The sequence below is a fragment of the Mercenaria mercenaria genome, chromosome 1 (assembly GCF_021730395.1).
Source record: "Mercenaria mercenaria strain notata chromosome 1, MADL_Memer_1, whole genome shotgun sequence".
NCBI lineage: Eukaryota > Metazoa > Mollusca > Bivalvia > Venerida > Veneridae > Mercenaria > Mercenaria mercenaria.
This window is the reverse complement of record NC_069361.1, coordinates 77,368,852-77,392,435: the sequence shown is the minus strand read 5'-3', so window position 1 is coordinate 77,392,435 and position 23,584 is coordinate 77,368,852. Positions and strand designations below refer to the sequence as shown.

Below are 23,584 nucleotides of genomic sequence, written 5' to 3'. Positions count from 1 at the left end.
TATCAAATATACTTCAGATTGCACCATATGTGGTATACTTGCTAAAAAGCCTTTCAGGACCTCTTAGAGACTCCGCGAAGCCCTCTAAGCCATACTCCTGCACCCGCCCTTAAAATGGAGCGACTCGAATAGAAAAATAAAGAATTTTGCAATACCTTAAAGCTGTGGCAAGCACTTCTTAAAGATAAACTATTCAAACTCGTGTAATTTTGGAAAAAGTTAGTTTATTTGTAGTTTAGATGTTGTAAAAATAAATTAAGCAGTTCAAAAACGTAAATATTGCTTGTTGAATTTTATCACTGTATCGAGCAAACTTTGGAATATTCTTTCTGCACGGTTTGTGGTAGATTGGTTGGAGTCCTCTGAACTAATCTGAATAAAATCTGAAATTAAAAAAAGAAACATATGAGCCGTGCCATGGGAAAACCAACATAGTGGCTTTGCGACCAGCATGGATCCAGACCAGCCTGCGCATCCGCGCAGTCTGGTCAGGATCCATGCTGTTCGCTAACAGTTTCTCTAATTGCAATAGGCTTTGAAAGCGAACAGCATGGATCCTGACCAGACTGCGCGATGCGCAGGCTGGTCTGGATCCATGCTGGTCGCAAACCCACTATGTTGATTTTCTCATGGCGCGGCTCATATGGTTTATTCAGACGAATAAATATGTTGAAATTAAATGCCTTAATTGAACATATTGCTTTACAAGACCTGTTGGAAAAACATCACAATAAAAGATATATATATAACATTAACATTTAACCCGGTGTTAATAATATAAATAACGTCTTCTCATCGAAATAGTGGAGGAGTCGGAACAACGACAGCCCTAACGGAACAACGTAGAAAACACGACATGGACATAAAAGACAGGCTCAATTTAATGGCCAGTCTTCAAAGTGTTTCTTTCAAGAGGTAGTTTTTTTTCAGTAAGTTAAGCTTAACTAATTTATTGAAGTTCGATTTTCAACATGAAGGTTATTTGAACCACTCTCGAGTCGGCTTCCCGAAAAAAAAACCAGTATTGGTGTCATATGAGAAAGCGTGGTCGTTATCCCAGTGGGGCTTGAACCCACGACCCACAGATTAAGTGGCCGGCACCTTTAACCTAGACCACCGCTCCCCTTCTTCAGATGGTTTGTAATGACAATCGGCAGTTACCGTGCGATGACGTATAACCCGTACGTCATTTCGGCATCCTTCGGACATAAGTGAAAAGTATTTTCATAACAAGCGGAGCATGCCGAAATCTCATACGGAAAATACCGATTGTCATTACGGTTCCATGAGACTGCTCCGTTCTATATCTTACAGCTGCAGACTCAAAATGCCGTGTGTGGCGGAATTTTTAAAAGTGACTTCGAAATCCTTTACTTTAACAAGCGAGAAGATAACATATATCAAAAGTAGATCTAGTCAGGATTTGTAATGACAACTCAATGTTTTGGGGCCTTGCGACTTCCTCATTCAAATAAGCTCATTGCTTTTTTTTTTCTCTACGGTGCTCACACACTCTATCATCTCCCAACACGAATTTTCTATACTGTTTTGCTCACACACATGTTCATGTTAACCAGCTGACCTTCCTTTACAATGAAATATGTCAAGCACTGGACGAGGGCAAGGAAGTGCGCGCGGTGTTTTGTGACATATCAAAAGCCTTCGATAGAGTCTGGCATCGGGGTCTTCTTCACAAACTTTCTTCTTTTTGGAATCCAGGGAAAGCTCCTAGAGTGGTTCTCGTCATACCTTTCGGGCCGTCGGCAACGAGTTGTTATTTCAAATACTTCTTCGTCCTGGCGTAACATTTCCGCTGGCGTTCCTCAGGGTTCAATTCTTGGACCTCTTTTGTTTCTAATCTATATTAACGATATTGTAAATGATCTCCAGGCCAATATCCGGCTGTTTGCCGATGATACTACACTTTACATAACTGTTGATTCCCCGGATGCATCCGCTATTGTCCTTAATTCTGATCTTCGTAAAGTAACAAATTGGTCAAGAACATGGCTTGTGAATTTTAACCCCCAAAAAACTGAAACTGTTCTATTCTCTAGGAAGAGAGATCGTGCAAACCACCCTCGTCTAATCATGGATGACGTCCCTATTTCTTCTCTTAAAACTCACAAACATCTTGGTATTTCATTTTCCGAGGACGCTAAGTGGAAGGAGCATATATCTTCGTCTGTAAATAAAGCCTGGCAGAGGTTAGGCATAATGCGATCACTGAAATTTATCTTGTCACGTTCCAGTCTGGAAAGAATGTACTTTTCATTCGTTAGGCCTCTTCTTGAGTACGGAGATGTTATATGGGACAATTGTTCTGTAGAATTAAAAAATGATATAGATGCCGTTCAAAACGAGGCTGCGAGGATCGTTACTGGTGCGACCAAACTATGCAATATTCAAACTATGCTGTCTGAGCTTCGGTGGGAGACCCTTCCAATAAGGCGTAAGAAAAACAGGCTCGTTCTATTCTACAAAATGAGAAACGGTCTTTCTCCTCATTATCTCAGTAGTTTGATTCCTGAAAACAACCAAAATCGATATCCTTTAAGGAATTCCGATAACATACCTACGATACCATCTAGAACGCAACTTTATAACTCTTCCTTTCTGCCAGCAACTATTCGTGACTGGAATTCTCTCCCGTCTGATGTTCGAAATTGTAACACTCTTCACACCTTCAAAACCAAAATCACGAAACAACAAACAAAGTCTCCCGTCCTTTTTAACGTTGGAACATGTAAAAACCAGATATTACATACTCGTCTACGCCTCGGTTGCAGCTCTTTAAATTTTGACCTTCACAGGAAAAATATTACCGATACCGCTCTCTGCAGATGCGGAGCCCCTGAGACTGTTTCCCATTTCTTGCTTCAATGTCCCCTTTACACCATGCATAGACAAGAAAACCTTGGCAATCTCCCATGTGCTAAAACAGTTAGCAATCTCCTTTATGGAGATGAGCACCTCACGTTCGAACAAAACAGTCAGGTGTTTCTAAAAGTGCAAAGCTTTATATCTTCTTCTAAACGATTCGGTTAATGTATTTGTATTTTGGACTGATGTCAAGAGCTGTGTGAGCCCCTCCTTTCTCTTATTTTCTTTTCTATCGATTTTATCGTTCTAACTCATTTCTCACATTAAATTTTTATTTGATTGTAGTAACGTGACATATACACATGTTTTAAAGAGTCTACTTAGGTCATTTCTCAAGACGCTCTATCCCAAACAACTTTCCAACTCTTGAAACATTAATCAAGTATAAATTGAATTACCTCGTTACAATGTTTATAAATGTCATACAGATCGTAACCTTGTACATTTATTGTTGTAAATATGTTTATTGGAAAGGAATTTACATAAGCTATCAGCTTGTTTTCCAATCCATGTATTTGACATGTAAAAATTTGTTGTACATGTTATGTGTATGTTGCTTAAAAAAATAATAAAATATTGTTTAAACTAAATAAGGTCAGCATAAAAATCACTTTCTTTTATATCTAAATTGATAACATTTGCCTTACCGTAAGAACTTCAAAGAAGTCTATTGTACCACTTTTGTCCAAATCTACCTCCTTGAAAGTTCTTTCCAGCATTTTGTCGGATATTATCTCCGTACCAAATACGTCTCGCAGTAAAGTTTTCAGCTCTGGTTGCTCTATTAACTGAAAAATCATGTAGTATGATGGCACGTGGTATTGGTGGTCAAACAATATCAGATTCAAAGGTTAAACCTTATCATGCTGGACACGATTGATTCTGCCTTTGCGACCAATGTTGACCATGCAGTCTGATCATGACCTGTACTGTTTAGTTCAGTATCTTTTTGGTAAACACCCCTTTTAACAGTTAATGGTAATGTCCAAATTGAAAGATGGACAAGTTCGTTATAGAAATTTAGCAGGGTAAGGGTTAGAGGCTACAAAACTACATTTGAAGAAAATCTTCAGCGTCAGATTGGTCGTTTCTGAGCGGCCAGTTGCGCATGCGTATCGTTACATATCCTATCTGTGTCACATTTTGTGAGTTGCCGACTGCTGGATAGCGATGGTGCAGTAGACAGTAGGGGACACGTTCTACTTGGGAAGTCATTCACTTGTTTGTTCCAAGTAAAACAGATTTCATTCAAAAGACCCGATTCGTAAGTATGCATGGCTTACTTACTCTTACTATGATAAAAACATAATTTGATTTAAGTTTTACCAGATTTTGATTAAATTTTGTAGGAAATATCAATATCATGTGATGTCTCTGTATTTAATTTACACTTTAACCCTTACCTTGCTAAACGTCTATAATGAACTTGTCCATCTTTCAGTTTGGACAGTACCATTAACTGTTAAAAGGGTACTTACCAAAAAGATACTGACTAAATGGCGAACAGTGCAGATCATGATCTACACTGGTCGCAAAGGCAGAACCAAACGTGTCCAGCATGATAAGGGCTAATTAACTGGAATTGTAAGAATGTACTATGTCTTTCCTTCCAGAAAGTTCCGGTGCATCTTTTACCGTCTCTGTATGCATGTGTCATATAAACATATGACTTTTAAATATCTTACTGCTTTATCAGATTTGCATAATACGGGGATAATTTAGTTGACTGACAATTATAAATGCAATTCAGTATGAATATAGTTATTTGAGTTTCCCGACTAGGACGGCGCGTTTTCAGTTCGGGAAGCTTTGAAAGTATGATAGAATTTTAGATAAATTGTCTGAGTTTAACATGACATATTTCATTTAACGTTGCTATTTTTATTCTTTTGCATTGGGCCTTTTCAAGGAAGCAGGTTAAAAGATGACTGTGCATCCCAGACGGAAAACAAGTTGCTATATTTAGTAACAAGTTCTCCGTTCGGAAAGTGGGGAAGACATAAATTGATTTTCCGAACGGGAAATTTCCACTACAGATAGATGGTGCTGGCCCACTGGTATCGATATACAAAAGCCTTACCCCGCTCTGGTCTTGATCAGCCTGGATGAATTTGATTTCCGTTGTAAGTGTTCTGTATAGGCCGATGTATGGAAACCTATCCGCAATTTGCTGAAGAAGACATGATCCATTTTAAAGTACATGTATTAAATTTTCAGATGTACATGTATATTGTTATGTTAAAGCACAGACTGATCTGTTTAATATGTTCGAATGTAAACTTTGAACTTTTTCATAATTGTGAAATAAAACTTTTACCTCACCTGAGCTAAAAGTACTCAAAGCTTGATATGATTGTCCTTTGTCCGTCGTCGTCTGTCCGTCCATCTTTCATTAACAACTTTGTGCCGTCATGAAATATTGGATTTATTTGAACATTTATGCAAGTAATAAACAGAAAAATTGTTCTTCACAAATTAGCATAAAATAAAAAGAAAATATGTTTGTTTGCAGTGAGATATCGAAATATACCATCACCGATAAGGGAGACAATTCTGATATTTTCACTCAGGCTCCGCCTTCGTAAAAATATTCAATTGTCTGCCTTATCGGTGATGATATATGCAAACAAACAAATATCCTCTATGTCTCATAATTTTAATATACAAACTGAGAGAATTGAAAGTTTGAAACTTTAGACATCGACTTTATGAAACTTACAAAAGGTGTATATAGTCGCAACATATACAACTTGGTAAAGTCATGTTATGTGAAAGATTGCTCCAGTAACACTACAGTAAACTGCCATTTGCTCTATTTCCCAGTGTGCATCACTAAGCATCACTCTTTATAATTCTACGCCGCCCTGAAGGCGGTGTCGAGTATATGGGATACACTTTTAGGCTGAACACCACTAAATCCAGCTGTTCTTTATTCATATAAATCCACTCTATACGGTGTGTTTCGACATTTCAGCATACTGATTTCAAGACTTACTTTCCCAATAAAAGCAGATCGCTACTTAAAAAAAAACCAAGATGTAAGTGATGGTTTAACTTTCTATATAAAAACTAATTTGATTAAGTTTTACCAGATTTGATTAAATTTTGTGGATTTCAATATCATGTGTTCTGTATTAAATTACTTAACCGCTTTTCTAATAGTCTGATAATGGAACTTGTCCATTTTCAGTTGACAAGTCACTAATGTTAAAGGGTACTTACCAAAGTACTGGGCTAAATGGCGACAGTGCTGACAGATCACATGTCGCAAAGGCAGAACAAAGTGTACTATATATTGGACTAATTGTGCTATAACTGGAATTGTAAGATTGTATGGTCTTTCCTTCCAGAAATTCCGGTGCATCTATTTTCGTCTTGTATGTGTGTCATATAACATTCTCAATTTTAATTCCTATCTTTCACAATTTGATAATACGGCGTATTTGTTGATGACAATATTAATGCAATTCAGTATGAAATTATTATTTCCGACAGGTCACGCTTCCAGTCCGGAAGCTTGAAATATGATAGAATTTAGATAATGTCTGGTTAACATGCAATATTTAACGTTTATTTTATCTTTTGCATTGGGCCATTTCAAGGAGCAGTTAAAAGATTGTGATCCAGAGAAAAAGTTCGTATTTTAGTAACAGTTCTCGTTCGGAAGGGAAAGCATAAATTGATTTTCCGAACGGAATTCCACTACAGTAGAGTGCTGGCCAGGTACGATCAAAAAGCCTTACCCGCTCTGTCTTGATCAGCCTGATAATTGATTCCGTTTAAGTGTTCTGATAGGCCGAGTAGGAAACTATCCGCAATTGCTAAGAACTGTCCATTAAAGTACAGAATTTAACTTTTCAGCATGTCTGTTACTTGTTATGTAAGCACAGATGATCTGTTAAGATAGATTCGAATGAAACTTTCAACTTTTTTCTAATTGTAGAATAATAACTTTTATCCTGAGCCTAAGTACCAAAGCTTGATATAGTCCTTTGTTCGTTCTCTGTCAGTCAATCTTCTCATTAAAACGTTGTGCGTCTGAATATTGGATTTATTTGTCAACTTATGCAATATAAACAGAAATTGATTCCTCAATTTAGCAAAAACAAAAGAAAATGTTTGTTTGCAGTTGAGATAAGAAAATACATTCCGTAAGAGACAATTCTGATTTTTCACTAGCTCCTTCGTAAATTTCAATTGTCTCCTTTCGGTGATGATATATCAAATACATACCCTAGTCCATATTTTAATATACAAAATGAGAAATAAGTGAAACTTAGACACGACTTTATAACTTACAAAGGGTATATAGTCGCATACATACAAGCTTGGTAAAGTCATGTATGTGCGAAGAAATGCCCAGTAAAGAAGTAAACTGCATTTGCTCTATTTATGTGGACTCACTAGCTCACTTTTAAATTCTGACGCGCCTGAAGTCGGTGTCGGTATATGGGTACACTTTTATTTCGGACCCTGTAAAGATGGTAATGAATAGTTTCGGAGTGATAAACTGAACACAGTGAATAGTTTGTAAAAGGATCAACGATATTGCACAATACATTTTAGTGAATAAACAAAAAATGGCAAAAAGAAAACATAAAAAATGTATGTAATGCAACTTATTATGTGATTTAAAACAAAGCTATCTGTCTTTCCTCTCCTTATTTGTAGAACAGAACATATTTTTTTTATTTACAATTTCGTCAAAAATGTTGATCCGATTTATTGATAAGGGAGGTTACTCTGTAAGTCAAGTTTTCTATTTCTAGTCTTAGCATGACCTACTTACCTATCTCATTTTCTATAAATAGAACAGACCGCATATATACCATACTGTAACGCGTGAATCGCCTGGACAAGGGAGCGTTCGTGTATTTTACAACTTCGAAGAGAATATTAAAAAAAAATTTATGGAAAATTACAATTTGCCTGCATAAAAATTCCTTGGAAAAAAACGTATTTACAAAGTAAATAAAGGAATCAATAAGCATAGATATGTTGAAATGAACGAAGGAAGTGCCGCTGTTAACTTATTTTTAACCTTTTTGTCTTATTTTCTTTGTTGATAGGTACAGTGTAGATGTAATTTCAGAATGCGCACACTTTTGCAAATTCCTATTTCTATTTGTTTTTTTGTCTGTTTTTTTTTTTCTTTCTATTTTTTTTTTTTTTTTTTTTTTTTGCTTATGTGTCATATAGATCTACTCATTGTTTACAGATATACACTGTCAACTAAGGTGTGCAATAGGCTAAAGAGCATTTGGCTGAATTTGTCAGTGACAAGTTAATACTTCTTTAAATGTGGTTAAATCGAAATATCAAAAGCCATGGGACCATAACTTATCAAAGCATCAGTGACTTTAAAATAGAATTCCTTGTTGAATTTCTATGTTCATTGATCTTATATGACTAGTCAGTTGCTCTGGTTTTATTATATTTTGTTACTTGCTTGTTTTTTTTCTTTTTTGTTTTTAATTTAATAGATAGTTTTTGTATTTGTCCATTCCTGACAAAAAAAAACAACAGAAAAAAAACATTTTCATTGAAATATTTTCTACACTTTGGCAGTGGGTTATTATGCTTGCTAAATTTCTTGTAATATTAGATTTGAACTAGACACTGACATACTCCTAGTAACCTTACAGTTCAACGAGGACTTCAAGTTTATCGTTCGTCCGAAAAAAAATGAATTCTATGATATTCAAAAGTATATAAGAAAGATTCATGCTTTGTGAATAGGGGCAATATAGAGATTATTTATGTTATATCATTCTTTTCTTGGACAAAATTTTTGGGTTTTTTTGGCAACGGAAACAGTAAATTGCTGTGTATAATCTGCATTCTGAAATCTATAATGTAGGTGACTAAGGTCCATAAAACTTCATCAGTAAATAGAAAACACTCATTACACTACATGATAATAAAAATAATGGTTTCTGTGAACCACAACTTTGAAATAATTTCAACATTTCCTCATTTCGCAACAAACTGCATTTCTGTGAAACTTCATACACACGCTCCTGCATATAAGAACTTTTCACAGGAGGTAACCTTAGTTAGTGAAATAATTACTTTAATTTTGTATGTAAAGGGACCACCTACTCGCAATGTTAATATCATTGCAGGTAGAGGATTTGTATTGCATGGTAAAACTTTTCTATCATGTTTATTCTTCATGTTTTAAACAGTTTATAACATTATATTGTTTTATGTGCTAATGTTGATAACTTGTAGCCAGTCAGACTAATAAAGTAATGATTAGGTGATTTCTCATATTGCAATAAATGTACTTCAGACACAACACTTGGCGGCGTCTTTGATGCTTGCATCAATGAATTTCCTTGTAGTTACATTGAATACATATTGCTACAGAGCTTAGAGAAGCTTCGGACCTCAGGCAATAGTTCTGACTACTGACCGACAAGCCAATCAGTTAGTTTATATAAATGGCAAGTGCACGTCGTACTTTGATAAGATACAATAAACATTTCACATTATATAACACATTCCATAGACAATTTCACATTATTCACAGACAAGATGACATACATTTTGACGCAGGAACATATCTATTTGGCAAAAAAAAACAAAAAAACACTTCTTGGAAAGCCTAAACATTTCTTGACATTGGTATGCTGTGACAGTGTCTTTTGACACTGAATTTTTTAACATTTGATACTGCCACAGACGTAATGATTTGTAATGCATAGCGTACTCATAACATAGCTGATAGAATCTGCAGCAGTTTCGAGTTCATCATAAAAGAAACGATTTGATGGCGGTATTTTCTGAAGTCAATGCCGGTAACTTTAGACCGTAAAATATCAAAAGACCCTAGGCGACACCTCGAAAATTACATACCCAGTAGTACGAGCATCTGATACCATCAGGCGGAGAGAAAGACGGAATCGGGGGATGGTTCATGCCACAAGCGCATGTCGGCCATTTATATTCAAAATCTTCACCCACAGATATAGCGGGGTTATCTTCTTGTTCTTTTGTATCTACCTTCTTCTTTTGTATAATTTTGCTGTCCCTGCGCTTTTTCAGTTTCTTTTTTCCCGATGCCGACGATTTTGACTGAAAATGACATGATTTACGGATCTGTTTATAAACAAGATAAGCTTCCTGACATTTTTTCGTCCTCAACCTTACAGGGTTGGGAAATTTGAAAAAAAATAAAAGAATTTGGTATGACTAAAATTGTTTCCATTGGACAAGGATGTCCCCATATATTGCAACATCCTCTATATAGTAAAGCTTTTAGTACCGACCATCTTCACATGAAGAATGTTCGACTAAATGTTTGAAGTAAATTGTATTCAGAAAGGTTGTGCATCTGAGCAACTTTGAATCCATTTCTTTAAAAAAGTGTATGAGAAGTTGAACACACCAAATTTCTTTACTATGGCCTATTTTGTGAAATTAAGAACAGCCATAAATCTAGGAAAAACAGTAGCCACAGTAAAAAGACCATAATTTATGGTCATCTTCACATCAAGGTCCTTCATCTGTGAAACGTTCAAGCATATCCTTTTAATAGTGTTTGAGGAGTTGGGCACACAAGATTTTTCTCTTCATTCTTTAAAGCAAAACTATCAAATGGCCATAACTGCGGTAAAAATAGTCACAACGAAAGTTCCTTCATTTATGGTCATATGCACATCAAGGTTGTTCATCTGTGAAAGTTTGAAGCAAATCAGGCTATTAAGTGTGGGCGGAGTTGGACACAATGGACTTACAAAGTACGTCTTAGTACGTCGTAAATGATTTAGAAATTATTTTTCGAATGTTTATACTAATATTTTATGTCCCTAATGGGTCGGTTTGCAGAAATATTTTATTTTCTTATCCGGTCTGGGAAACCTGGTCTGTTTACACACAAACATTTCGGGTATGTTTGCACAAACAATTCATGTCTTTAACGGGTATGTCATCTTCTGGCTGGGTCTGATTTCCGATGTTTTCAAACCTCAAAGGACTTTCACAGAAGTATTTTATTTAATGTTTGTAACGGATCTGATTACAGATTATGGAATCTGAATTAGGGAACTGTTTGGTCTGTTTACGGAAACTTATAATTTTCTCTTTCGATTTCAGAAACAGTTAATATCATTAAAGCGTCTGTTATAGGACCATTTTCCCAGGGAAACTGTTTATGTCCCTACCAGGGATAGAGTTATAAAAAAAGTTTAAAGCCTTACCGGGTCTGCTTCTGGTAGAAACTTTAGCTCCTCTAACAGAGACTGTTTTCGAGTATCAGCCATTTCTGCAAGACAAATATAAAACTACATTTCACCATCGTCCATTTCTTCGACAAGCCTAAAAAGCAGCTGAAATAACAGCAGACTCATGGAAGAAAATAGCAAGCATGTTAGCCATTTTGTCAGAAATTGTAGACAAAGATGACACTAACCGCCATTTCTACAATGAAAATATAAAAATGTGTGTCTTATCACTGTTTTCTGCATGAATGATTTCAACCGTATTTGACATCAGCCATTTCTGTAAAGAAAATGTAAACTATAGTAAGTAAAACCAGTCATTTCTGCACGAAAGATGAAACAGTTTCGAGCTGTTCAGCCATGTCCTACAAGGAAAAGAATCCCTCACTAGTTGAAGGTGCGGGTGGAAATATCAGGCTCTCGGGTAACTGTTTTGCCGTTACTCGGCAAAGGCTCGTTACCGTCTAAACAGTTACCCTCGGGTAAAATATTTCCATCGGCACCTTCAACCAGTGAAACATTCTTATAAACTAATCGCAGAAAAAAATGTCTATAAGCTATATCTTATTTTTAAAAAAGTCCTGTGATTTCAAAATTTCTTGCTTAAAAATGTTTAAAAAACATCTGTAGGAAAGTCTTGAAATCTTGAAATAAACAATAAACGAATAACTAAAGTAATTAGTTACAACTGAATGTAAAAGAGAAACTTAACCATAATTCCATCACCTCAAATTCCTGGTTTTTAATATTTTTGGAAAAGATAAAAAAAATTAAATTGTAAATGAACGAAAATAATACTGATCGATGGCTTTTAAAAGCTCTGTGCTTTGAAAAAATGTCTTTATATTTACATGCACCTTGTAAAATCTGTCTTTGATCTGTTTTGCTACCATATGTAAATTTTTATAAATCATACCTTGGTAGATAAAAAGCAAACACTCGTGGTGTATGTAAATTATGTTAATAGATAATAGGAAAGTAACGCAGAAAAAATATTTTAAAAAGTAAAAATATTTCTGAATCTACCGAAAAGAAGGCAAATAACATACTATCCTCTATTTCACTACTGGAACCTGGATTTTCGCTATACTCCATGTCGAATTTACGTATTGTGAAAATTGTGCTGAATTTTAAATGAGATTTTGAATTTATATCACCCTTTTTAAAACTGACAGGGTCGAGGTGAAGTTTTTCGCTAGTTTTACAATAAATGAACAAATAAACTGTCGGTATTGCATTATCAGTTTATTTCTATAAACATATGTGCATGAGCTAATTGAAGGTCATCGGATTTGACTTTTACAACGACGGGTTTTGTTAGTTTTCATTTGTGGAAAATGTGTAAAGTCCCTATGTACAACATGCACAGAAAATCCGTCCATAACCAGACTTCTCCAAGGGTAACAAAAATTCACACGATCTAAACTTTTTGAAATAGATTCATAAATATTTTCTAAAACAAAGAAAATAAACACACCTGCTGGATACAGTTCCAAAATTTTACCAAGTTTGAATAATTATCTATCCATTGCTGAAATCCTCTCTATGTCGCTTTTCAAGATAAGGTGCTGACATCAATTGTTACTAGTGAGAACGACGTCAAAATGACGTCAACTCTACGCGTATCTACATCAAACGACGTCAAAATGACCATGACCTTACAAAAATGGTAGTGATTAAAATAACTTCATTTAAAGACGGCAACGCATAATGATAGTAAACAAGTCTAAGACATATTTCAATCTTAAAGACCTGCTCCAGTCCTACCTCTTAACCATAAATTGTCACAGAAAAAGCACGAAAATCCTGACTTTGAACATTGACGCCTGTCAAAATAGAGTCTATTTTATATAAAATTATATATAAAATACCTGTGGTTTTGCGTGCTGAAGTGTGGCACGTGGCTCTTAACTGTTACCTATTGTAATCATGGGTTGCATACACACAATAGAATTTGAATAGCCGCGGAGCAGGGCTTTAACTTTCAATGTAACTTTCTGATAAAAAAATAATAAAAAAATAACATAAATAGAACAAAACACATCAACTTCAATATAGGTCAAAATTCTTTTCTAATTGTAATGAAAACGGGACCATTTTGTGTAATATACATTATTCATTCTTGACAGACACTTGTTTAATTTTTGCGATATTTCTACTGATTCACAGGAAAGTCAAACCACTCAGATAAAAAGTATCACGGGATATAGATAAGATTCACCATATTATATAATGTAACTAAATAACATTTATACTGACGGCTTTTTACAAAATAAAATTAACAAGCGACGTCCTAAATGCTAAACTGTAGCTTTGAAAGAACAAGATATAATTATACAAAATCCAAGAAACAATGGTCATGGTTAAATATAAACGTGATATTTTATGTCTGCCAAAAATCAAAGAACTTCTTCAATTTATTCAAAATTTGCTTCACCCTTGCACATGCATGCTATGATGCAAAGATTTGCCGAAGTTGCCGAAAAAGGTTGTTATTAAGCTTCGCGTTATCTACCAAATTTTCCGGTCACTACTGCAGCATCGCGTTCGGCTTTACATCCTTTGAATTTTTTTTATCGATTTACAGTCAACTCGTCCCCTAGTCAACTCGTCCCCCAGTCAACTTTTGGTTATTTCGTATCCCTTGGCAATTTCAAAAAAGTCCTACATAAAAACCATGAAAGTTTTACTTTAAAACTACATTTTGTTTTGCTTTATAAATACCCGATCGTGAGTGCATGCACGTTTAAAGATAATTCTCGTTATTCATGTCAGTGACGAAGACGTTGTATTTGTAGACCTGTTTTGAAACAATATTCGCCCATTTTTTTAACTACTGTGTTTTTCCATCAAATTTCGAATTTCAAAATCGGTTTTACATTTGTAGGAATATCTTTTACATTTATGATCAAATCAGTGTTGTTTTTTTTATTTTTGTGACGTTTTTTATGACATGTGACCAGCTTCATTTTTACATTTAGAGTTTTACATGTGATGTTAAATTATTTCACATTTGTAACCATTTTTACATTTTGGGGTCCTACAGGTCATCTACTGATGGTAAACAACCATGGTATGACTTTTGATGTTCATGTCATCAGGCATTTCCTAGCTAATAATGAATAATTGCGTCTCAATGTCACTAAGACCTAGACCTTTGACATACTGCATCGCTAATAGTTAGTTTTCTAACTACAGACAATGATCCCATAAAGTTTGACAGTTTAAGACCAAAGGATGCTTCAGTTACTAATTGGAAATTGTTTTCATTCTCGATGTCGCTGTGACCCTTAACTTTGATCTACTGACGCCCCAAAACAGAGGAGGTCATATTCTGACCATAGCCAATCATCCTATGATAGTCATAGGCCAAAATTGTTCTATAATTACTGATCAGTAACCGTTTTCATCTTGCTATCACTGTAACATTGACCTATTGACCTTGACTTATTAACCAATCAATAATAGTGACCGAAAGTAATCACCCCATTAAATGTCCAAGTAACCTTTCTCCAGTTAGTTATCGGCAAGTACTTTCAGTCTAAGAGGCAACTTTGACACTGATCTTTGGCTTACTAGCCTCTGAAATAATAGGTTTTATCCTCTGAACACATACAATCATTCTATGAATCTTGACTATGTTGGCCTTTGTATTCTCTGATGATTGTTTTGAAACCTAAATGTTTGCCGACGGACGGACGCATGGACGCACGAACGTTCTTTCATGCTAAAAGATTCATAAATCGGCCTAAAAGCCATATAAGAATGCAGCAAAATACCAATAAGTCGCATGAACGCAAAACGTACTAACCCTAACCTCTAGTCTGTTGTCCTCGCTGTCAAATAAACTCATAATGTGGGTGCGGACATACGGATCGGCGGACAGATGGACATACATGAGCAAACTTCCCCGAAGGAGACATAAATATGAAGACAACATTAGCCATTATTGCACGACATAAAGTGTAGCCATTTCTTTAAACATGTAATATGAACATAACAGGCATCAAGTCATTTCTGCAAGAAATACCGAACATATCAGCATTTCTGAGAGAAATATGATTATTGCATTTGGAAACATTTTAACCTATTTCTAGAAGGCCGATGTAAAAATAGTCACAATATTAGAATTTCAACGAATATGTAAATATAGACGTGTTTTATTATTTCTGCAAAACATATGGCACGATTAGCATTTCTGCAAGAAATATGTAAAAACAGAAGACATTATTAGCGATAATGCCATTTCACAAGACATATGTAAAATCTGCTTGAATTATCAGCAAGTTCTGCAAAAAGGAAGTAAAAGCAGCCATCTCTGTACCCCGTCAATATCAGCTATTTCCGTGAAAAAAAAAGCTGCAAGAAGACTAAATGAAGCAACATATGTTATCCACCAAGTCTTTGGTATATCTTAAACTCATAATTTCAGACCAGAAATTATAGTATACAGAAAATAACAATTTATTACATTAACAACCATTATCTGAGATATTCGATTCATTCCTGCCCATTGTCGATATAGCAAATGGCAACATTTATAAATACATTTTACGAACTTTACAGACTGAGGTCTTTCTCCTTGGCTTAAACCTGCAAACAAACCATTTTCACAACAATTATTTTAACCAGTTTTCTATTAGCTGCCGCTTACTATATCTACTTACATAATTGCCCTTTTATTGGACTGTCTGTGTTTTCATACTTGTATGGGTACTCGTAGGTGCATGATTTCATTGTTTATTCCAAATTTCAGAAAACTACAGTCTTGCTCAAGTTTCGGCGTACATGTTCAAAATATACTAGCAAACATAAATATCATAAAAATTTAGATTTACGTGAAGTTTAAAAGGCTAAGCTAAGACTAAATTGGTTTGACAAATACCAGAAGATGCTTTTCATTTTGTATAGAGATTTCGCACGCGTACACGGTGAAATCTATTCGTTGTCTTTGATTTTCAATCGTATTCGGAAGGTGCTTCTTTAATGGGATGATACCAAATAATAATGTTAACATTTCAACTATAGAAGTAGGACACGATAAGTTACATTGTAACTTTTTTCCTAATCCTTATTTCAAAAAAAAATAATTGTAGAAATGTTGTATCATGTTATGCTTATTTGAATAAAAATACTGTTTAAACTAACATTTCAATACGTATATGTGCGCGCGTATTTTCAGTGAATCCTTTTGTACACGTACTTGTCAATGTAACGCCATTTACAGGACTTACAAAAATGGACATTCGTTTGATATTTTTTTAAGTTTTTCAGAATTAAAAAAATATGCGCTGATTATGTGTAAAATCTCATTCAAAGAAAATCTAGAGAGTAACTTTTCTTGACAATAGCCAAGTCATTATGATTCAAAATTAGAGCAAATGAGATATTTCAAGTATATTTTACATGTAAGGGTACATATATATAATAACTACACGTCTGAAGTATCTAAATTCAAAACAGTGCAAACTTTAAGACTTCAAGAACTGTTGAAAAAGTCCTTTACTTTTAGCGATATAATCAATAAATTTGTAGAGCGATGAAAGCAAACACTTATTCTTTCGTACTCTAATTCTCAGACCTTATACCCTCACTTCGGAAATCATGTCATTCAGCTTTCCGAATCTAGAATCATCTTTTTATCCTAACGAATAAACATATTACCACACACGTAAAAAATATCACTTTTGCCACTAAGATGCTTTGTTGATAATCATTGAATATTTGTATACGAAAAACAATGGGTTCTTCTTTCAGTGAAAGTCAAATTTGGGACCTTTCCCGGAAGTGACTCTAAGTTATACAAACATCAACTTTTCCGCGCAAAAAAAAAACATCGACTAAGTTGTTCTTTTCAACGTGGCAAATCACAAATAAAAGATGTCCCGACCTTCACCTAAGCATTTCGCTTGCTTATTTCACAGTTAAAAACATCCATATTGCACAGAATAAATACCTAGACTTACTAAAGATATGTTTTTATTTTCTGGTGGTAAAAAAGCACATACAAAGTGATAAATACCTGTATATATTGAAAATACTCCCGCATTATGTTCGTATACCAACAGTATTTAACAATAGAATGAAATTGCACAAGTATAAAATTTACCCAGCAAATTAAACTTAGCAAAATTATAAAGGCTATGCATGGGGTTTCTATGGTGGCTGGTTTCTGCCATTTCGTTCTGGCGCGGACACCTTAAACGCCAACATGCCGGAACGACAAATAAGCCCGCCAATACGACAAAATTATATGTTTTCAAGTAGAAAATGTGGTCTTTAAAGTTTTGATAATGTTTTCTATATTTTGACCTAGTGACCTATAGTTTTTGAAATCAGGAAATCCAGTTTTTGACATAGATTTCATGCAGACAAACATCCTGGCGAGGCAGTTTGAAGATCAAGAAGAAAAGGTAGTCAATTTGCCTTACCAATCTAGTTTTTTATCTCAAGGAACCCAGTTTTAAACTTCACCTAAATTTCGTAGCGACAATCGATCTGAAACAGTTTCATAAAGATCAAGTAGAAAATGTGGTCTATAGAGTGTTAACATTGTTTTCACATTAATTGATGTAGTAACCTAGTTTTTAACCCAAAGTTTTTTTATTGTTGGTAACATTCTGACCAAGTTTCATGAAGATGATTGAGATGTGAGTGTTAGTAGTATTGCTGACGACGCACATCGCACGACGGGCAACGACAGACGAGGGAAACATGACGATCACAAATGACAGTATCCTGGCATCATGTGTTCCCGACGGTCTAACAAAAACAGGCACATTTTAAAAATAAATAAGATAAACTCATCTTTCAAATCACCATTTCCTCAAAATTTTATCCCTTCCTGATCATCCTGCTTTAAATTTCTAGTTCCAGGAAGCACCTGTCATATATTCCCGAGCTATATTTAGATTTTCTGTTAAAATCACTCTCATTGCAAAAAAGTATATAATTTGGAAATATCACCTGTTTAAAAAATATAATTTAACTTTATTTTTTTTAATATTTCTAAGTTAAAACAATAGGTATGCACAAATGATATGGTTGCCCAGCAACTTATGTGACAATTGAAATAATTCAAAAACCCCAAATTGCTACATATTTTTTATAACCTACCCATATCAATTTCAAAAGGCTATAGCCTAAACTTCTTTTAAAAGATAACATTTTGTAATAATGCACGGAGGAGCAGCTGGGGTCTCCCTCCACCATCAAAGCTGGAATGTCGCCATATGACCTGAATTGAGTCGGTGCGACTTTAACTTAACAAAACAAAAACAAATACTTTGAAAATAAGATCCATTATGATCTTTAGTTCTTTGTGTGTATCCAACAACATTTAGAAGAAAAAATCATAAAATAAAAACTTTTATGACACCGCTCCTGTTGTAATCATTATCAACAGCAGTTTAAATGGATAAGTCAACATTTGCTGTTACATAATCAGTTTATGTCATGTCGACCTGATGGTAGGTCGTTCTACTAACTAAATAAGATGGTGTTTTACATGCAATAGAGAATATCGACAGAAAGAATTAAAACACACAAACATACAAACTTGCTGGATTTTTTTCCAACGTTTTCCAAGTTAAATTCAATATCTATGCTCTATCTGCGATTCAAACATTGCTGCTATTCTCTGGGCGGAGCGCTTCAAGACGTAATACTGGCGTCAGTTGTTGTTAGGGTGAACAACGTCAAACTGACGTTAAAGTTGCGTATATTTTCAGGCAATGACGTCAGATGCCTTTAACTTCACTCAGACCTTTAGGAATGACGCAGTATTACGAATTCAAATATGTACCTCTTAAAGATCTTAACTAAGAATTTGAACGTTTTGTTTTTCTTTGTGTCTTCTTATCAAGTCGACTGCGGTATGTTAAACATCCCGATGTATGGACTTAAGTATATGTAGCAATTTTCAAAAAAAACGTCTGAAGGACCTCAGTGGCCAAGTGGAAAAGGCCGCAGACTTCGAATCACTTACTCCTCATTGTTTTGGGATTAAAACCTCTCATGGGGTGCAGAATTCTTTCATGTGTCTTGTGAGGAAGCCATGGAAGGTCCGAGTGGTTCTGTCTAGGTGTTCCCTGATTCTGAGAGAATGCCAGGAGGAGCCCCCTCCACCGTCAAAAGCTTGAAAGTCGCCATATGACCTATAATAGTATAGGCGTAACGTGCAGAATGCAACAGTCCATCTTGTGGGAAGGTCAACCAAAGGTCAAAGAGGCATTATCTCGTGACCTCTCCGTCTAGCACAAATGTTCTTAAAGACCTCATACAATTTCAACCATATCGGTTCAATGTCAAGGTTGTTCTGTAAGCTGAATGTTTTACCCATTTAAGGACTTTCAATTAATCTGACGTGCAGACTGTAATTGAACTTAATCTTCCATTGAAATGATATAAGGAAACACATTTTTATATCTTTATTTTTCATAGGCAATGCCTAATATACATCAATAACTTTGAAATAATTACAAACGAAGTATCCAATTTCAATATAAATTGATCAATAATTACACTCATTCAATATCCTCTATTTGAAATTACTTTAAGACAGACTTTTATTGAACAAAAATAACTTCTATTCAATATTGCTATATCTTTATGTGTTCTTTATGAATGATCAACGGATCAAATGGGGCGGGACATTAAGCTTACAGATACCATGCAGGGCATAAGCCATCCAACTTGCAGATAGTGTGACAAAAATGTAAAATATTGAGAATTATTGTACGTATTGTCGAAAATTTTGATAGTCATGCTATTTAAATTCAAAATTTGTTAGAAATGAACAGTGCTTTATACAAAATGCACTGTTAATTGTTTATAAAAACAATCGCGTATTAATTATCAGGTAGATCAAAAGAATTTCGTCCAAAAAAGTTTTATATTAATTTGTATTCGTAGCCTACAATTAATGACTTTCACAGAAAAAAAAGTATTATAGAGTCCAATGATTTCATGTTTGAAGTGAATCATGCGCATGTTCGAGTATTTAAAGATTAATCGCTATATTTTTGACTTACTAAATCGTCAGTGTATGCGATATCATTTTTCAAATATCGTGCGTTGTATTGTGCTTTACGTATAGTGGCTAATTTGTACCTTTTCGTTATTTCGTTCTGTCGCACCGTCAAAACGACAAACGTCGTTATGTCGCCCCGCCGAACGTCTCTCTGCCAAACTCGCGCCGCCGAACGTTACCCCGCCAAACATCGCCCCGAAAATCGCCAATCCCTGCCGAATGTCGCCTCATCAAACGTCGCCCCGCAAAACTTTGCCCTGCCGAATAATGCCCCGCCAAATATCGCCCCACCAAACGTCGCCCTGCACATTGTCGTTTATCGTCTTCCGGAAGGACATGGTTGTATCGATTTTGAATAATTCTGGTATATTTGTTAGTTCCTAATGATGTGTTACCAGAGGAAATTGCTCACTCTGACCCACTTCTCCTACATTGCTGTTGTTTATTTAGCTTAGCTTCGTTTTCTTTCAAATACATTTTGTCATTTTTTTCATAAGAGTACAATGCAGTCAATAATATAAATTCTCCTTTACTAATGTTAGATGAACTTGTTGTCCAACCATTTTACCTTTCCTAAAATGTTTTGTGTATGTTCTTTATATGTACGTTGTATATGCTGTCATAAAAGAAATGACTATAATATGTTTAAATCAAATCAAAACCTCTCCTGCACGACCTCACCCCCATCCCTGACCTTCAATCCATGTGAGTCCGTTAGTGATACGATTTTAAAAAACAAGATTGCACGAACTTTTTCATGAAATACGAGACTGAGAGCACTATGATTGATCGAGATTATAATCTTGTTGTAGATTGGAAAAATACTTTATTATGGATTGTCGCGGGCAAACACCAGATCCTTGCCTGAAGGTCAATGTTACACTTGCCTGGAATCATATAAGAACTTTTTGAGCAGTTACTTTAACATTCGTAAAGAAATCTTTTCGTATTTCCTCAGTTATACAGCTAGTAGCATGCAAAACCCAAGTCAGACGGGGCGACGTTTTGTAGAGCGACGTTTGGCGAGGCGACATTCGGCGGGACAACGTTCGGTGCGGCGACGTTCGGCGGGGTGACTTCCGTCGGGATGACGTATGGTGGGGCGACGTTGGGTGGGGCGACGCCATTTGTCGGGGCGCCATAACGGCGTTCGACGGGGCGATGTTTGTGGGGCACCATAACGACGTTCGGCGGGGCAATGTTTGTGGTTGTGTCGCGGCAACAGAACAAAATAACAAAATGTCGGAAATCTGCCACCATGTTTATGTTAGACAACGCGTGCACCTGGATTTACGCTTGACGCCGCCTAAAACAATTGGGAATTGTTTAAAAATATGCTTGTAATAAGGGATGAAATGCACGCATGATGGCTTGTGTTATTAAACGTGGCTATTCATTCATTTCAATAATACGTAAAAGCTAATTCGTTCTCACTCAATGTTGTACTCTGACCGCATCAGGTGCGTAGCTATAAGTATGGGAGTAATAGTTTTGACTATTGACCGACAAGCCAGTCAATAAGTGTTTATTACATATCGTCAGATTATATTTATCAATTTCATAAAAAGAACGTATCGCTTTAGTCAGTAGATCTTGTGCAGTAGTCCTCGGACATGTTTTCAGTACATAAGTTTAAACATTTTCTATAGAGCTGAAATAACTCCTGGATCTTTCACCTTTACCCTCCTAAATTTCTAAATTGGACTGGTCCATCATTCAATTTTGGCAATACCATTTATTATTCGAAGGGGTGTTCACTGAAAATTTACTGACTGAATAGCGAACAGTGCAGACTATGATCAGCCACGTGCAGGCTAATTTTGGTCTGCACTGGACGCAAGGCAAAATTACTTGCCGCCAGAAGGCTAAAGGTTAAACAAAATGTGGAAGTTGTATTAGGCGAAAGGCGTTTCTGTAAAACTGCTGCACTTTCCAAGTGGACTGAGAATACCATTATCTGGTTTGAATCGTTTTCATTGGCCACTCAGATATTTACATCGACTTTGACTGGTTGACATTGTTTACCTTGGAACTGTTACATTTTGGAGTTAATGAAGTTGTTTTGAATGTATTTTTAATTAAATGTTTTATTTTTAATTTTCCATAAACTTACATATAAAACGATTTCAAAATCTAAATGTTACTTGAACTTTGTATATCCGCTTTCAAAAGGATGGCATTAAGTTGTGAAACTGTTTATTTTCTCTCGTCTGTAATAGGGGCCGTTTTTAATAACTAAAAACCCTAATAAAAGATAAAAAAAAAGGTTGACATTATTTTGTAACTGTGAAGTTTGCAGACGACATGGACTAAATACTGCATATACGGGTATTACTGTACTGCGTTAATATAGTGTGTGAACTTTTTTTGAAACAGTTCTTTTATTACACGGTTTCTAGCTCGCAAAGCTGAATCTAGGTCACCGGGGCTGGTATCAGAGCCTTTACTGTTGGATTGGGAAGGGGTTGGGGCCTAAATTATATTATAACATGACGTATTATATAAATCACCTGTTCACAGTTTGCGGTAAATGACCATTCTATATTCATCAAACTGGACTGATAAGACAAAAATTTCAAAGCGAAACTGTGCAAATTAAAACAAAATTCTGATGCCATGTAGTAAACGTCAATCAAACTACTTCCTAAAAGTTAGACCTGATGATTCATCTTTCTGTGTAATAGTGTAATATTGCTATTTTCATTTCCGCCAATCTATCTTTATTAGAGCCAATCATACGACTCGTTTCAACAAGTGTCTGGTTAAAAGGGACTGGACTCAGATTTTTACTAAAATATTTTTTCTTTAGAATAAAAATTTCTTCATATTTTGAACATAAGAACATGAGATTTAGCTTCTAACTATCTTTAAAAATGTGAAATCGAGAAAAAATCACTCGAACCCGTGCCGCCGCGGCAATAAATATTTTCCCGCGTTCTTGACCAATACACCATAGAGAAAGACATACGTATCGATTGTTAAATATAAAGCTTTATAATTAAGACAGTTTACCTCCGATACCCCTTACTGACGCTTTTCAATATCTAATGGAAAAATAGGAAAAACAACTAATTCTCACTTTCTCATTAAAATTATAAACCCGTTATCCCAGGATAAATATAGATTTAAAAAAAATCTTTTACCTTCACTTTTCAAAATCCAATGCGTAGCATTAATAGGAGAACTCCCCGTCTCCCTAGAATACATTTAGAATTTTGGACAATTTAATTTCACATGTGACAAGGCAATAAATAATTTTATGTTTTGTCTAAATAGTGGCGGAAGGATTGCAGGAAATAGTATAAGGAAAATGCAATCTGATTAAAGCCATGTCCTATTTTAATAATGCTATGCATAGGGCGTTTAAGAAGATCAAGTATTTCAGTTAGATAAAAGAAAATGAACCACACAAATTGCAACAGAATGAAAATGACAAATTTAGTCG

The 23,584-nt window shown here is 35.2% G+C and overlaps 1 protein-coding gene across 3 annotated transcripts; it reads right to left on the bottom strand.

Moving 5' to 3' along the window:
• Nucleotides 1-204: 204 nt before the first annotated feature.
• LOC123533212 (uncharacterized) lies at nt 205-18,804 on the bottom strand. 3 transcript variants are annotated; one of them, XM_045314851.2, is made up of 6 exons: nt 18,667-18,804; nt 11,088-11,152; nt 9,745-9,963; nt 4,964-5,053; nt 3,531-3,671; nt 205-383 (listed from the first exon to the last, which is right to left on the bottom strand). In XM_045314851.2, exons 2-6 carry the CDS (start codon nt 11,148-11,150, stop codon nt 297-299), a joined length of 600 nt encoding a protein of 199 aa, XP_045170786.1. In that variant the 5' UTR covers nt 11,151-11,152; nt 18,667-18,804; the 3' UTR covers nt 205-296. The 3 variants fall into 3 exon arrangements, with proteins under 3 accessions (XP_045170786.1, XP_045170792.1, XP_045170798.1); XM_045314857.2 differs by having other exon boundaries at nt 18,663-18,798; XM_045314863.2 differs by lacking the exon at nt 18,667-18,804 and adding an exon at nt 12,586-12,710.
• Between the last annotated feature and the right edge of the window lie 4,780 nt (nt 18,805-23,584).